The 17659-nt window shown below is 37.3% G+C and overlaps 1 protein-coding gene across 2 annotated transcripts in view; it reads left to right on the top strand.

The window, feature by feature from the left end:
* The window catches only part of TOX3 (TOX high mobility group box family member 3), a 78274-nt gene that overhangs the window by 42622 nt on the left and 17993 nt on the right, over window positions 1-17659 (top strand). For both annotated transcript variants that reach the window (XM_061375693.1, XM_061375692.1), the window contains exons 2-3: window positions 9473-9538; window positions 13431-13685. In XM_061375693.1, coding sequence (XP_061231677.1) covers window positions 9473-9538; window positions 13431-13685 — 321 coding nt within the window. The remainder of the gene's footprint in view (window positions 1-9472; window positions 9539-13430; window positions 13686-17659) is intronic.

Here is a 17659-nt window from a genome sequence, read left to right as displayed (position 1 = left end):
CAGTTACAGATTTGGCCATGGAATTCACTGAAGGAGTTCATAATAAAGAATTTGGCTGATTAAGTCAGTGCTTTTTATTGTTATTGTCAAAGTTTTTATTTGCTGGCTGAAAGCTTTTAAAGTAACTTCAAATGTTTCATTTTGATTGTTTTCGTAAAACTTTTAAGTCTGTACTGTCTGAAGGCAGTGTGTCTGATGGAGATCTGAGGATATATGGATAAAATATCAGTGTCTGTTTTTCTTTAGCGTCTTGCTCAAGTATTTTATCGACTGAGATTTTTTTTGGCTCTCAGCAAAGAGAATATGTGTGTATACATATGTACATGCATAGACACATGTATAGAAACACATGTACAACAATTAGTGTGGCAGATGTTTAAGACTCAAACGTTGGAAATTAAATGGTCCCCTGAATTAAAGGCTTTTAAGATTTTAAATGTCAAAAGACTATCAAATATATTATTGTACAGGTCTTACATACAGGTTCAATAATTAATAAACCACTGATGAGATTATTCTTTTGCCTAAAACTCAGCATTGGTGATGTGGCGGCAGAACTGGGTGCTTACTTACGCATTTATTTTAACATTTTGTGCTCCTGTCTGTTGTTGGCCTGTTGCTCATCAGTGATGTGTTCTTAAGCAAATTAATCTTTCTGGTGAGAAATCCCATATAGAAACTCCTTTTGTTTTCACTGGGGCCAGAGTTTCCTCCTCAGTATTGCAGGATCCTGATATGGTGTGTTAGATGTGGAAGAAATTGAGAGAAATAACTGTTGTGTAGTAAGTTTTGGTGTCTAAAGTCACCAAGGCTAACACTTCCTGTGTAGTTTTTCACTTATACATGAAGATCTTTCCTAGAAAATTAGTAGGCAAAATGTATCAGGAAATGAACCCCCGTCCACAAGGTAATATCTACTGAAAAGAAGAATAGTACTGTAATCTGTCTCAGAAAGCTGATTTCTATTGTGCTATGCTCTCATAATCACTAATTGAAAATTTGCTGTAAGAATATGAAGGAAAAGGCTCAAGTATAAACTTGGCATATATAATACATGTTACCTAGTGGTCCAGTACTTCATGAAATTCTTCAAAAAGTTTATCTTTTGCTGACAAAAGCGTTACCTCTGTGTATGTATCCATATCCTTGTGCGCACACACGCATAGCTGTTTGATCTTTGATGTAACTGGGATAATCTGCATACTGACATTTGGTCAAAGACTGACCAAGATGGCCTTTTAACTGCATCTGGTCCAACTCTTCACCTCCTTTATTCTCAGTGATGCAATTCCTAACCTCCGATAGCCGCATGTTGTCTACAGTAAATAATACTTCTTATGCCTAGCAGTGGGTGCTGTTTCTTCTACAATGTTAGCATCCTGCCAGAGGGGTGCAGAAATTTCTGTGGGTAGCTATGTAGTGTCAAAATCAAGGATATCATTTTGTGTTCATTCTGGGCTAAAATTACTTCTTTATTTACAAGGTATTAAAATTCAGGTTTTAAAAGATGCTTTATTAACCTGTAACAATGTAAGTCTCCTCTATCAACCGTCTACTAAAATCTGCCTCGTTTCTGGTAGTAAAAAAAAAAGAATGCTTACATTTTATAAAATAATATGAAATCATAAATATTGAAACTGTCATGAAGGACCTACTTTTCCAGAAAAGAATGCTCTACTCCTGCTATGAACACATCATACTTTAAAGCTTCTACAGAGATTAGCTGAATATCCATCTAGCACAGAAATGATTGGAGAATTCTCTTCTTTTATTTTTATGTTCATTGAGAGAATAAATTCTGTTTCCTGATGAGGAAATTCCCAATATTTAATTTAATACAACTTGTGAGGACGCCACTGTTCATAGGTGGGGATAGTTGAGACTGTTCAAGAAAAAGAAAAGCCCCCTCTGCCAGCCCTCCTCCCACTCCTTCTAGTTCTGTTGCCAGAATAATTTTAGTGTATATTGTTTTGTTTGGAGTAATCAGGCTGAAGTAGCATTAGTCCAGCTTCTCATCTTTTAATTACAGACAGTTTATTGTCTGTGCTGTCCCACTTTCTGCATGGTTCTCCACCAGCCAGCTAGATTTAGCAATCTCCATTAATTTAATTTGGCATTTCATTCAATCAGGCTGTGAACATGATGAATATTTTTTTTTTTAATAACACAATGCTCATTTTTAATTGATGTCCTTATCACACATTGTATTTGCCAGAGCTGTAATTATTGGTCAGGCAGCAAAATGAAATCTGCCCAAATGCAGTGAAGATGTTCTCTGGTGAAATTATTAAGATACAGTACTTAAACCTGCAAAGTAATTTAGTTTTGGTCTGTAATTACGTCTTTTGGGATCGTTATCTCTCTTTTGACTCGTAAGGATAGTGTAACCTCAGAGGAATTAATTTGCCAAATATGAAGATAGAACTGAGATCCTCGCCATAATATATATTTGTGCAAGTAGATATTATTCTATATAAAACTAATGAGCGAGCTCACACCATAAAAGAATGATTTTATTAATGGCTGTATTTTAAAAAATATGGCTTCTAATTTTATTGCAGGAACTGGAATTGTGATCAGTTGAGGCTGCCATAAGCTATAAGCAATAAATCGGCATCAGAAATAATAGAATTTGGGTGTGCAACTGCCTAAAGTACATACACAAGTGAATATGTAGTTTTGTGACAGAACTAGTTTGGAGCTAGTTCTGCGGGCAGCAGTTCCGCATGAAGCCAGTGAGAATTTTGTGTGGAGATATTATCCTGAGAAACTTTAAATGTGTATTTGCCCTAAAAATTAAGTAGTAATTATGAAAGGACTGTTAGTGTTACGATAACAAAGCCTTAATTGTGTTTTGCAGTAAGGATTGGGGTAGGGCTTTCTTTAAAAAACAAAGGTGCAGGGAGTAGGTTCAGTAATAACTCTATTAATTTTTTATTTATTTATTCTCACATAGAAGGTAAGTAATGTTTGGATACAGGATTACAATCATTCCTTTTAAGTCTCTGGGTTGGTTAAGAGAAGGTTATAAAATGTGTTTCATTCCTGTTCTGGATATATATTTGGTTCGACTTTTTCATTTGGGACATTCACATTCCATAATTTTGGTGGTATTCCATGCTGGAGCAATAACCCTTCCAATGTTTTTTTTTCTTCTTTGTGGTTGCACTATTAAATTAAGTAGCAATAGTATAAAATAATTATTTAGAAAATGTATTTGCCTGGTAAATTGAAATTTCCTGTTAACCATAAAAATGTGAATATTTTAAAAATTCATTTTTGTTTCATGGAGATTCTCATATAAAGGTCCGGGCTCCTCTATGTCTTGTTTTAAGTTACTAATGTATTTTGGTATTTTCACTTTTTAGGAGATGAATAGTGGATGTGACTGCTAATGTTTTTCACATTAGAGTTACAACACAATTGGGTTGGTTCAAGGACAGAAATATAGGAATTTTTAATAAATAGTAATGATTGAATATTGCAAGTAAAATAATTTCTCCATTAAAATCAGTAGCAACATTCCCATTAACTTTTATAGGTTTAAAATATTACTCTGTGTGTCCATAACACCTTTAAAATTAGTTACTTGGTTTACTTTTTATACTGTTTTTAATATTATGGCTTTGTGGTGTAAACTTTTCCTTTGCTTGTTTTATTTCTTGCTGTGGCTTTTGACTCATCACAGTTGGAAAAGAAGAGCCACAGAGTAACCACTGCTTAACCTTTTGAGATTGGCGTGGTTTGAACCCAACCAGACAGCTTTCACTCACTCCCCCCCCACTTCTTGCCCTCCCCCTACTCTCGGAGGGACGGAGAGGAGAATCAGAAAGAATGCAACTCCCATGGGTTGAGATAAGAACAGTTTAGTAACTAAGGTATAACACAAATCACTACTGCTACCACCAATAATAATAATGATAAAGGAAATAACAAGGGAAGAGAATACAACACCTCATCACCAGGCAACCGATAACTCGCCCCCCTAGCCCGACCAAGCACCGACCGATACCTCCTCCAACCCTGCAGTCCCCTCTAGCCCCTTCCGGGTCCCTCCCCAGTTACATCCTGGGCATGACGTGCTGTGGTATGGAATACCTCTTTGGTCAGTTTGGGTCAGGTGTCCTGTCTCTGCTTCCTCCCGGCCTCCCCTCCTCCCTGGCAGAGCATGAGACTCACAAAGTCCTTGGCCAAACCAAAACATCATTTTTATCAGCTTTGTTCCCAGCCCGAAAGTCAAAACACAGCACTGCACCAGCTACCAAGAAGGATAAAAAATGACTGCTGCTGCTAAACCCAGGACAGAGATGTTCTGAAATTTTCTTTCTCATTAGGAATTCAGATTATGGACATTTAATCACTGTTTTTTACCCAAGCCCAAACTACCAAAAGAGGCTTTTCTTCAAATAACCTGTTCATCACCCTCAGCTTTCATAGCAAACCAATTAGTAGGTTCTTTTGAGTGCAGAGGGTGGCTTGAAGACTCAAGTAGCACTGTGCTATGATGATTCAAGGTGGCTGATCACTTGATTTGCAAACAGGAATCATAGCGTCTGTCCATGGAGGTCTGATCTATGAAAACATGCAGTCTCTAGAAGTGGGGCAGTGCTACGGTTTTTATATCCCTGGTCCTGGGCAGGAGTTAACTGGGTATTTGTTAGGGCATGCATTGGTGAAGAAATAGAGGACATGAATTTCTGTTAGCTTTGCAAATATACACTCTTCCTAGAAGAGATGAATAAAGCTAAATGCTGGGCTTCAGGTTTAGTAGTCAAAACCAAGAGAAGAGCTTCAATAAGCGTTATAGAAATAACCAATTTTCCTGACATACTTTATACAAGGTATTGGCAAGGAAACGTCCAGTCTCTCATTACAGTCTTCATTTCTTGGACATGGATTTCAGTAGGTCCAAGATTCAAGTGCCTTTGCAGCATGAAAGACTAGAGGACTGGGTTGTTGTAGTATTAATGCAATGATTTACATGAAGAATGAAAGCTGTGATTCACAACAAGTTCAGAACTGGTTTTGTTTGTTTGCAGTTCATTTCATGAAATCAGGATATGCCTGTGGTTTCTGTTGGTTTGCTGTTGTGGTACTCATGTTTAATGTATTCATCAAAACTTGAGATGGAGTTCAAACTCTTGAAACCAAAGGAAACAAACACCAGTTTGTAAGGCAGTGGTATGTGTTGCCAGAGGAAGCTGGAAAGATTTTATGCTTTTTGTTGTAACAGAGCAAGTGTGTCCTGAGAGCTTTAGATGCAAAAGGCTATGAAAAACTGTGCTAACTGCAATGGCTGTGTGATTGGGAAAGCATCCCAATGCCAGCACGAAACAAAAAGATAGCTGGACTAGGAGCTGCATCTTCCCTTCCCCTCCCCTTTTTCTTCCCTTCCCTTCCCCTCCCCTTTTTCTTCCCTTCCCTTCCCCTCCCCTTTTTCTTCCCTTCCCTTCCCCTCCCCTTTTTCTTCGCTTCCCTTCCCCTCCCCTTTTTCTTCCCTCCCCTTTTTCTTCCCTTCCCTTCCCCTCCCCTTTTTCTTCGCTTCCCTTCCCCTCCCCTTTTTCTTCGCTTCCCTTCCCCTCCCCTTTTTCTTCCCTCCCCTTTTTCTTCCCTTCCCTTCGCCTCCCCCTTCCCTTCGCCTCCCCTTCCCTTCCCTTCCCCCTTCCCTTCCCTTCCCTTCCCTTCCCTTCCCTTCCCTTCCCTTCCCTTCCCTTCCCTTCCCTTCCCTTCCCTTCCCTTCCCTTCCCTTCCCTTCCCTTCCCTTCCCTTCCCTTTCCCTTCCCTTTCCCTTTCCCTTTCCCTTTCCCTTTCCCTTTCCCTTTCCCTTTCCCTTTCCTTCCCTTTCCCTTTCCCTTCCCTTTCCCTTCCCTTTCCCTTCCCTTCCACTTCCCTTCCACTTCCCTTTCTTTCGTTGTTTCTTTCATTATTTTTTTCCGTCCCAGGGAAATCCAACAAGCGGGACTCCACAGTAGTATATCAGGGCAGACCCAATTGCTGAATCTCACCTTTGATTTGAGTGCCTGCTGTCAACTATAGAAATATTCTGGGATGTTTATGAGGGGCCTGAGCCCAGAGATCCTTTAGAAAATAAATGGAGAAGAATGTTGACTGCAACAAGAGTCATTCCACAAAAACCATCTTTCCCAAATTATCTTACTAAAATAGACAAGAACCCCTTGTTCTATTTAGAATGATTTATAACTGTTCCCAGCTGATCACAAAGTGTTTCTAAATTAAAAGCCATTAATTATAGCCTTATATAGATACAAAGATATGCAAGGAGTGCTTTGTAATTCCAGCTCTGCACTTCAGGTGAGAGCTTTTTAAATTACTTGGACCATTGGAGCCACCTGCTTGACTAAATGCTGAGGGCCCTGTGTTTCAGTACTCATCAGTGCATTGCAGTGTTAACATTGTTACTGATTTTTCTCATTTCTCCAGGGCAAATACTAATTAATGGATACAATTCACAGCTGATTAGCTGTAGTTTCTTCAGTAATTACATTCGCAGACTAACTGTTCGGAAGAGGATTTCTAACCCAGTTCTTATTTCACTCTAACCTTAATTTGTTTTTTGAATTGTTTAGGTCCTTAAGATAATAACCATTTTATTTTCTTTTGTTGTTATAGGTACCATTAGATAATAAGGAAGTTTAATCTTAGAAATACTCACAGATAATTGTATGCCTTCAATGGATTTCTACTTCAGAAACAAAAAAATGAATTTAAATAATCTTAGTTACGATCCATACTAACAAAAGCCTTAAATATGCCAGGTTCTGACATCAGCGCTTGAGTCATGCCCAATAGGAGATTAAATATTGTAGCCCAAGAACAGAATGAATCAAAGGATATGTACTTGTAACTTTTAGCTTTGACATTCCTCCTTACATCATTTGCTTCCATAGTCTTAATAAAGTGAAAAATTATGTTGTCACTTTCCCCTTTGTTTTACCTAAGTAAGACAAAAAGTAATAAAACCACTTGGTAATCAGAACGTAGTACCGTTGGTGTGAGGAATAGATGTAGAGCAAAACAATGTAGAATTTTACTCTTTAAAGTAAAAATCTGTTTCAGGGCCATTTTGAGGCACTGGAGCCCCTAAAATGCTAAGCTCATTAAAATAGGAGAGAGTTTGTTCCCACTTATTTATCCACTGTTAGAGCTACACGCATTGTACCTTTGCACTTAGGGATAATTTGAAAACTTTATTTCTTTTTTTTTTTTTTGTCACTGTAGAAGGAACAGCTTTATTGAAGCCATTTGAGCTTTTCATATAAATCTTAGTTTGCCACTAACTGACATGAGAAAAATCTAGCCTGTCGATTTCGGTGGTGAGCTGAAGTACTAATGTCATTGTGTGACACATCCCCCCCTTCCACATCATTATGTGCCAAACAGTAATTTGAATGTGAAATTTTACTTGAATTTTTTAATCTCCAAAAATGGGTGACATCTGGGCTTTTTAAAAATGGATGGCATTACTTGAGTATCTGCATAGCTGGGGATAACAGAGTTTTAATAGCTATGAAGCAGCCTACATATTGTGTTAAGGCCTTTGTTGCTTAACATGTGTTATAGGTTGAAAGATTCAGCATGTTAAGTACACAAATGGAATTTCATACTTCAGAATGAGGAGTCTCATCTAGTATTCCTTTTCCTTCATGACTGTATTCTGATTTTGTTGGTGTCCTGTTTTATCACATACATGAGGCTCCAATTCTTCGTGTCCATCTTCCTTTTTTCATACTCTATCACTATAGTTTTTTGGTTTTTTTTTTTGTTTTTTTTTGGGGGGGGGTGTTTTTGTTGGGGTTTTGGTTTGTTTGGGTTTTTTTTTGGTTGGTTTTTGGTTTTGTGGGTTTGGTTTTTTGTTGATTTTTTTTTTCTTCTCTTTTAACTTTTGCTCTTAAGAAATGGATTTTGGAATTTTCAGGGAAGGAACCATTCTTGAAAGGATCATTCTGAACCTCTGCTCTAGGATGCTGGAGGAACCAGAGAGAGTCAGGGACTGAAATGCCTGCTAAAAAGAGTCAGGCATAAGCACTGCAGCAGCGAATGGAGCTGGAACAGAGTGGTTTTCCTTTCAGGACATGTTTGGCTGCTCTGAAAGTACAACAGAGTTTCCTGCTTGCAAAGAGCAACTTGTGCAAGTTCTTGGTTACCCATCCTCATGCACTTGTTTCAGAACTTATGCTGGGGGTGGTGGTGGTGGTGTTTGCTGTTGTTGGGTTGGGTTGGGCAGGCCCACCAAGATTTGGCAAGATAAAACAAAGCCTGCCTGAAAAAATTTGCTTTATAGACATCGAAACTGGGAGTTAATGTAAGAATGCTTAGTGTGGCTTTAGCAGCAATAATGTGTCAGGGCATTGTAGGGACAGCACAGGGACTTTTCTGATTTGATAACCTTTACAGTGTGCACTGTGCTTGATAGTGGAAATATGAAAATGTTAAAGCCTGTGATTTAGTGCTCTAGTGGTAGCTGCGTCACGTGTGTGTTCCTTGAAGCAAAGGCTAGACCCCTGCCTGCTCCGGCAGCACACGCAGGAATAGTTTACCAGACTGCTTGCACTTTGGAAGTGCTGTTTAAGGGAATAAGGCACACTAAGTGCCAATTAACCAAATGCTGATAATCTCTTTCTCTTCAATGCTCAGTCTGTAAAAGAAAAAGTACTTATCTTCTGCAACAAATGTTCATGGTTGAGAATTTGGAGGAAACTATGGCATCTGAGAGGATCCTTTTAGGTCACGTTTGTGAGAGGAGTTGCACCTCAGTGGGAGCAAGTAGGCACTCGGCCCATTCCACCCTGGGTTGATCTTAAGGTCTCAATGTGATACAGTTTCTCTGATTTGCAAAATCTTCTGGTGTTAATGTTCACTGGGGGCGTGGGATTGCAACTGTAATGAAGGGTAAACAAAGGGGGATTGTTTGGCTTTTAAATTTTGTGCAAAGAATGGGATTTTAAGAACAATGCTGCAGATTCTCATTCTTCCCCTTACTGACCTTCATCTCTTTAAAACCAGGTCTACTTGGAATAGTAATATGACAGCTACGTCTAGCTGCAGCAGTCCTCCAGATCATGATCGTCTGCATAAATATTATAATGCATATCAGAAAAGATGTATTGGAGTCAAAATGTCTCCTCTGGAGAGTAGTCTGTTTCTAACTGACACTTAATTGGCAGAGTCACCTCTAGGTCTGTGGAGTGGTTTTGCTACATGGACAAAGAAAGTTGAAGAGATACACTTTAATAATGGACTTGTGATACAGAGTATGTAATAATAATAATAATAATAATAATGTTGAATTCAATCTAGTTCTGACTTCAAAGAATATCTGCAAAATTACATCTCATCTGTTTGTTGTTTTGGTTTTGTTGGGATTGTATTCAACTTTCCCTATGCCAGTGATGGGGTAAAGAAAAGTTTATGGTGGCATTCATTAAAATCCAAATATTTATTTTTCTTTCAGTTTGGAAACAATAACAACTACATGAACATGGCAGAAGCGAGTAATGCATTTCTTGCTGCAAATGAGGTAGATGTTTATCTTTTTTATCTATGCTTATATTCTGCTGTTTGTTGTGATAATTTAGCAGACTTTGAATGGATGAAGAGTGAAGTGCTGAATTTTTGTGTGTTTTATGGAGCACAAAGTAAAGACTTTAATGAGAAAGAAAATAACCTGACAGCTCTCCATTACTAGTCAGTTTAGCTGTCCATAAGGCTGTTACTTACATAGAATGTCAATAGAAACAAGTCTGCTTTCTGTATGAAAAAAAATTATAAACAGAAGGAAACAAAAAGCACAGTAGGTGTACACTTTGGAAGCAAGCTTAGTAATAGTAATTACTGACTAATGGGCTAATTTCTGTTATAGACTCATTTTGATTTGAGTTCTTAATATACATATAAGTTAGAAAACCAAACCCAACTTTGTAGCCTGAAGTGCATGTGCTGCGTGAAAGAACTTCTGTCCAGGGTCAAGAAGATACCCTGGTGCCAGGCTGGTGGAGCCTGGCTGGGTTATGGTGGTGATGTGTTTGGTTGCTGCCTTTGAGAATGGGAACAGGAGGAAGGATGGCTACTACAGTCCATGTATTTGTTAGAGCAGTGCTACCTTACAGCCAGTGAATAAACTATCAACATGCTAATACTGATCCCAGCTCCAGATGTTTTGCTCATCACTAAGATCCAGCAGCTCTTATTCCAAAGGGAAGGATGGAAAGTACAAGATGCACAGCAATATGGAGAACAAGAATTAAGTATTTATGTAGGGTGCATGCCATAAAATATCTTTCCAACATGAAAAAAGGTTAGAAGACTGGGCAGCCTTGATTTTACATGTTGTAAGTGGAGATTAAGTCACAGGTATTCTTGTGCACTTTTTAAAAAGCGATCTTGGGGAAAATAAGCAGAGAGTTAAAAAAATAAATACGAAGGTTAAAATTAAGAGTTGTATTTTAAGAATCATTTATTCAATGGTCACCATCTCTTTTTACCCAGCAAGACTGCTTAGATAAGGGAATATTGTTTGGCACTAGCACCAGTGTTATTTGTGATAATGAACACAAACCCCATCTGTAATGACAACATGATGTTTCTTTCTGTAGAATTTCTTTCCTACATTTGAATCAAACATTGATGAAAGCTCTGCTGCCAGCAGCTGTTCAGAGACAATTTAATTCCAGCTGTGATAATTCACCGTGTCAGACATTGGCTGTTATGTGTTGATACAACAGTTCTCCAGATTTGCATTTTTATCAAAAGGAACAAATGTTTTGAACATTTCAGTACAGATGGCATTTAACCATGCACACAGTTAAAAAAAAAAAAAAAAAGAAAAAAAGAAAAGTGTAAGATATAAGTATTTGAAAAGTTAATAACTTTAAAAAATGTGATCGGTAAGATAAATCCCACAAATGTCATACCATCTTTTGGTTATAACAGCACCTTCCTACAATCCCAAATTGCATACTATTTAGGCCCTTTTTACAGACTGAATGCTGCAGCGATTTGGATTCAAAACTACTTCACTAAGTGGCTTGCTTTCTTCTCAAATTACATCTATTTTATCCTCAATCTTCGGTCCATTATATGGTTTTAAAAAAGAGCACATACATATTTGGACGAGTTATATAGTGAGAATTGAATTCACATTTAAAAAATGTTCAGATATTCATCAATTTATGTTTGTAGTAAGCTATAGTATTGAGATGAATGCTACTTTTCTAAGTAAAATACTGTATTATTGTCTATCTATGTTATATATTTATACAGCTGCCCTGGAGTTATTCTGTTAGATGGGAAGAAAAGATCCAGTTCTTATAATTACTATCTCATAAGATGTCAAGTAAAGAGAAGTTCAAATGTACTATAATAATACTGATTTCACTAAACTCTTTTGCTTGAACCAAGGAATAAAAACATGAGTGTTAGTGTTGGCATTAAATCATGACTCTAACTTTGCAATCACTGCATTTACAGTGTATTTAATTATAGTGGTTTTACATTAACATGAATGTAGCTTTCTCACTATGATTTTGGGCCTGAGCACTGCTGAGCTTGAAGCCCATTTTATTCCTGTAAATAATACCTTAAGAGTGTAATCCTAGAGCACATTCAGACTTAGAACCCGCACATTTGCTTTATGTTTTCTGTCTCCATGTCATGATTACTAGGACCCATTTTAAAGCACCTTAAATATTTATTGAAATAATATTTCAAGTGTTAATTACAGTGGTAATGAAAACAGCCAAATGCCACATATCAAGAATGAGTGTTTATCCGTATTGTTAATGTGATATGTTAGATTTCATTAAGCAGTAATGGGGTAGCAAATGAGTCACAAATTACAGTTGCATCTGTTACTAGACCACATTAGTGCCAAAATAACTGCAAATGCAGCCATAGGGTTCATTAGCCAACCACTTCTCCTGGCCAATCCATCCTTTGTGTTTGTGAACTGCAGGGTCCACAGGAAGGAAAATTCACACCTTTTGTAATATAGCAGCAGGGAAGTCAAACGTCTCCCTAATCCAGGCCCAGCTTTCACGTCCAGAATTAAGTTGCTGTCTTGCAGTTTGAGTGAGATGGGTAGAGTCTCAGCAGACTCCTACGGTACTGCAGACTGGAGCAATCTGGGACCTCATCATTTCTGGTGTGAGACCAATAATGACAGCTGACAGGTTCTATATGCAAGTGAAGGTTTTTCTTGTTTCAGTTTCCATCTTCTCTCAAGTGGTTATTAATTTATATCATCATTAACAGTTTGAAGGATGACAATTTGCAGTAGTTAATGAGCTCTTTCACTGAACTTATCATTTTTAAATTAATTGGCATTAAGTCACTCATTCAAACAATGTAAATAATACATAAAACATCCTCCCCCCCAACTCGAATCCTGAACTAATGCAAACAAACAAATCCTAGAGCAGCTTTGCATGTCCAGAGCAAGACAAGAGTGCCTATTTTAGGACTGCCAAGTGCCCAGTTTGATCAAGACAGTCCTGATTTGGGTACATTTAAAATGGCCTAATTTCAAGCGCTGAATTTCTATTATTAAGTAGCAGTGGACCTGAAATAATATATGAAAGTTCATTTAACTCACAAGAAATTTGAATAAGCATAGCTCATTTGTTTCCCAAATAAAAGTCAGCAATGTTGAAGCCAGACTCCACTTGAATAAAGATCATCTTTGACAGACACATGCACACGTACAAACATGCCCAAACCCTGAAGATAACTGGCAGTGAATGTTTTGCTCAAGGCATCTTAACAGGTGTTTAGTTCTTAACAAACCTACTGTTCAAACAAAACTGGCTTGCTTCAGAAGGTACTGGAAGCTGCTGCAATCACCCTCATTCTTTTATATGTGTCTTTCGTCCCCATTACAACCGTTGCTTAAAAGGGTGCATTGTGCTTTTTCAATGGAAAAGAAATAAAGACCAGAATTATAATATGTCATGTTTATTAGTGCATAAAAAGGAAATAAAAGGTGTGAAATGGTCAGTGCTGAATTAATGTTGTACGTGTGTGTGTGCGCACACTACAAAATTGTCAGTATTTTATGAAGCATGAGAGTAATGTAAGCTGTTTGTGCTATTTTACTAACATATAAGTAAAGTGGCAATTTGTTATACAGCCAAATCCAATGTAGCTGATATTCCGACTAGCAACAGACAGATGTTGCTAATTAAGTAGGCATTAAAAAACTGTTAATACTGATACTCCATTAAAGCCATATGATAATGAGACTTAAATCTTTAATCAGAATGATCCACAAACCCCCTCAGCTTACAAAACTTAAAAATTCTGTTGCAAATAGAGTTTGCATTTGAAATCAGAGCAAGATTTGGACTGCAGGTCTGGAGGAGGTTGCTGAGAGCCATGTGCCCTAATGTGGTTTTCCTTGTCCTGTCCTTTTTTAGCAGACGTTTCATACACCGAGCCTTGGGGATGAAGAGTTTGAAATTCCACCCATTACCCCCCCGCCCGAGTCAGATCCCACCCTGGGGATGGCAGATATACTGATGCCTTTTCAGAGCCTTGGTGACCAGCTGCCTGCACAAGGAAATGAATTTACACCTCAGTTTCCCCCCCAGAGCCTGGATCTTCCCTCTATTACAATATCCCGCAATCTTGTGGAACAAGACAGCAGCATCCACAACAATGGATTGCCTATGGTAGGTCTGGTTCTTTGTATGTTTCTGTTGCCTAATATCGTCTGTCAAATCACAGTAATACAGATTTGTGTCATCTATCAGTTTTAATTGACCTCTCAGAAGATCTGATGATTTTCCAGTGTTTTGGTCCAAACAAACATTTGCAAATGTTCTGCATCAAGTGTGGACATGTTCTGTATGAACACTGACATGTGTTGTGAATGTTACACAGCAAACAATGATATGCTATTATTCACTTCCCTTAGGCAGTTGGCAAATGGTTAAGGGTTTAATATTGATGGATTCAGGAAGATAAACATGGTTGTTAAAGTACAGTGCAGTGCTCTACTGTGTGTGAACAGATCTCTTGTGAAGAAGCAGTCAGGTTTTATAAACATAGTGTTCAAATTTGGGGAATGAACTTGGAAGCCTATATCCATTGGCATCATGTGCATCCCAAGCGCTGCTAAAGTTCAAAATTGTATTATATAGTTGACACTGGCATCAAGAGTTGAAAGACCATTTTGTTGGTCAGGGTGAGCTACAGCACTCAGAAGGAATTGCTTGTCTGTATTTCAAGTACAGGGCCCATATCTGACAGCTATCAGGATATTTTGAAAGTACAGTATTGAAAGCAGCTCAGAAAGGGAGCCAGACACAGTGTGCCAGCAATAAAAACCCTTTTATTTTCCTATTTTTCTGTATATTCCACAGGCTAAATCTGTTTAAGTTAAAATAGATTTTTTTAATTAATTTATTTATTTTTTAAATTTGAATGATATGGATGTATTATCTTGACCATACTGAGAAATACAGGGCCATAAGAAGACTATGTTCTGTCTAGTGCTCTTGTTGACCATAGAGGGTGATGCAGTTTGAGCCTGTTCTCCTGTTCTGGGCTGTTTCTAGCACCCAGGAATGGGAAGTGATGATCTGGGTGTGGGGAAGGCCTGACTGACAAGTATGCTTAAGCTAATTCCTGTGATGATTCCTGTTAATTACAGCAATCAAAACCAAGGCTGCATAGACTCTTCTCCATAATCTATACATACTGTATGGCTCTGGTCTCAACGCGAGGGCATACAGGCAGTTTCCACTTATATTTCCCTTTTATTGAGGGATCTCCCTGCTTGGATTTCTCTAAGCGCTGTGCAGTAGCATTTATGCTCGCAGTTATGAGACACAGCTGTGAGTCAGTTTATCATAATTCACATTTTAAACTCAGTGGTTAGAATTAGAATTAGTTTCTATATTGCATATTGAAGACAGAGCGATTGTTTAGCTTGAACAGATATTTTACATCAACTTCTGATTAGCTGTTTTATATAGGACCTTTTGCTAAACTTTGTGTAGTGAAAATACAGACTTACTGCTGGACTATAATAAAAATTGTGTTGTCATGTTTATGATTTCCTGTACATTATTTATCTTTTTTATTATTCTGGCAAGCAAAAATTGATTAAAGATATACAAATCAACATGGAGCAAATATTTCTGTGGAATTCTGCAGGCTTCTGAGTTCATTTCAAATTTTAATGCTTCCTTGGAGAGGAAACTTCATGAAGAGTACGTAGCACAGAACTAAGCACAAACTGCTGACTACTTTAGAGGGACAGAATTCAGTAACTCCATAGATACAAAGCAGGAGCTGTATAAAACAGGACTTGCAGGATACGTTTTTTTTCAGATCCCATTTTGTATACACTGGATATTTTGGGCAACTACTAAAGAAAAATCAGATTAATATAACCTGAGATTCACAAATGTTATGTGGAAAACTAAAGTAATGGAGCATGTGTACAGTGAATACAATTAAATTTGGTGGACTTGGCAGTCCTGGGGTAAAGGAAGGTTTGGACTTGATGATAAAGGTCTTTTCCAACCTAGTTGATTCTATGATACTATGAAACTTGCTCAGAAATATGTAATAAATATCATGAGCTGGATTAGTGTTGTGTTACGTGTATGAGTGTCCCCTCAATGTTATCAAGTGGTTTGCAACGTGACTCGGTTTTGCTTTTTAATTTTGCATCCTTTCACTGAATGTGATTCTTCCATGAGTAAATACTGTCACCTAAAGAGTTCCAGCCAGAAGAGGCCTCCTTGTACTTCTTCTTGCACTGGGTGAAAGGCTTTTCATATTTTGCTTCTTTTGTAGACTGTGCAATATAGAAATTAATGGCATAGAGTATGTTAACTACAGTAGTAAGATTTCGTTCCCATACCGGTCAAAGAGAAGATCTAGAGAAGCTCATGGTTTCTCATCCCTTATAGTCCAGCGGCATTTTTCTAGGGTGATTGCCAGTTCAAAGCTGCAGATTGGTATTTTGTGTGTAGTTTTGCTGCAGAGAATTGATGAATTGAGTAATTTCACATGGAGAAGCCACACAGCTCTTGTGTCAGACACTTCCCCACAACTGCTTGATTGGTTTTATACTGTGTGCTGGAGTGGCCCCTGCCATTGTGTTTTAGTCAGTAGTCACCTTCTCTTGCTTGTAAATGCTGGGTAGTTTCAGGAAGTTTAAAAACATTGGCAGAAGGTCTTTGCATAGGTTCCTGCTGAGCTCACATAGTTCTCTTTAGCATTCAAAATTTCTGGCAGTTAATCTGTATTTCAAAAATAGAAAATGAAAACATATCATCTTTTATGTGCAAAATTTGACTTTATTAAACTGGTAAATATTTATTTATTAATACTATTAGAATTAATCTTTATATTAGACATTTCATGAATTACCTTGCCTTGGAGCTATAAAAACTTTATTGCAGCAATAAAAAAATGTAAAGGAGGCATTTTAACTGTGAAATTTCATTTCATGGTCAATTGAATTTACTATATATGAAAGAACTAAAGATGGGGTTGTAAAATAATTATGATGTTCGTATACACTTACAGAACAATGTTCTTACCCAGCGATACTAGGGTAGTCTTGTTTAAAGGCTGTGTTAGTAGTATATTGCTAATCACTAAAGCTTCTTTAGCTGGATATAAACTAATTTTATAAAATTATTTTAGTATGAACTGCACTGTGTTTATTATCTTATGAAACATTAAAGAGCTTTCCTGTAAACAATATGCAATTTATATAAATGTAGTCCTACCCTGTTGAAAAGTCCAGTAGAAGAATTTCACCTTGAAGAAATGTCATGAGATTTTAAATCACAGGTGTTGAAAAACTAAAATGGGCTTGGACAGAATTATGATTAATACTGTGTGTCTTCGGCTTTTTTCTATGTACTACCTGACATGTTCACCTATAAACTTGAATTCAGAATTGCCAGAGGCATGGTTAAAAATAGGTTATGTCAAGGTTTTTGTGTGTCTCCCTCAAGATACGGTGTTAGCTAGCCATCTTGTAATATTTCTGGAAGTATCTCACTTTTACCCCAGGAAAACCAAAAATATAAGATTCTGTCTTCAACATATTATTTGTCTATTATTATATTGAAAAAAATCATTAGTGGTGCCAGAAGGATATTTATAAATGTGGCCTAGCAATTGTTAAAAGATTGTATTGATGAGTTAAGAATTGTTCATATTGTTAAGATACACATTCTATGGAAAGAGTGACAATTTGTCACAATGCTAATTAATTCTCATTTGCAACAAGCACAACACATTTATCTTAGTTAACAGCATTTTTCTACTTTTAAGAAGGGACAACTGCAGCAAAAAAAGGAGATGAAATGGAGGCAGTTTGATTAATTTTAATATTTTAATTATATGCAAATGTAATTCTGATGTTCAGAAATGAGTCACTGGAAAATGGTGTGTTGATGTACATTTGACTTGAAAGAACACTTGAATTTATATGATGCAAATATTATCCCCATAAATACGTGAATATAAATAAGTAGAAATCAGCAGCAATACCCTCATTAAAAATCAGCCCCAAATATTTTATATTAATGCCCTGTTTTCTGCTGGGCTGCCCATAGAAAAATTATTTTAATCTGCAAACTGTGGCAATTCTATAAAACTACACTTGTGCTCC

The sequence above is a fragment of the Neopsephotus bourkii genome, unplaced genomic scaffold (genome assembly GCF_033783945.1).
Source record: "Neopsephotus bourkii isolate Nb327-2 ecotype Australia unplaced genomic scaffold, CSIRO-AGI_Nbou_v1 NB_1671, whole genome shotgun sequence".
Lineage (NCBI taxonomy): Eukaryota > Metazoa > Chordata > Aves > Psittaciformes > Psittacidae > Neopsephotus > Neopsephotus bourkii.
The sequence above is the reverse complement of the archived record's forward strand: the minus strand, read 5'-3'. Positions and strand labels throughout refer to the sequence as shown.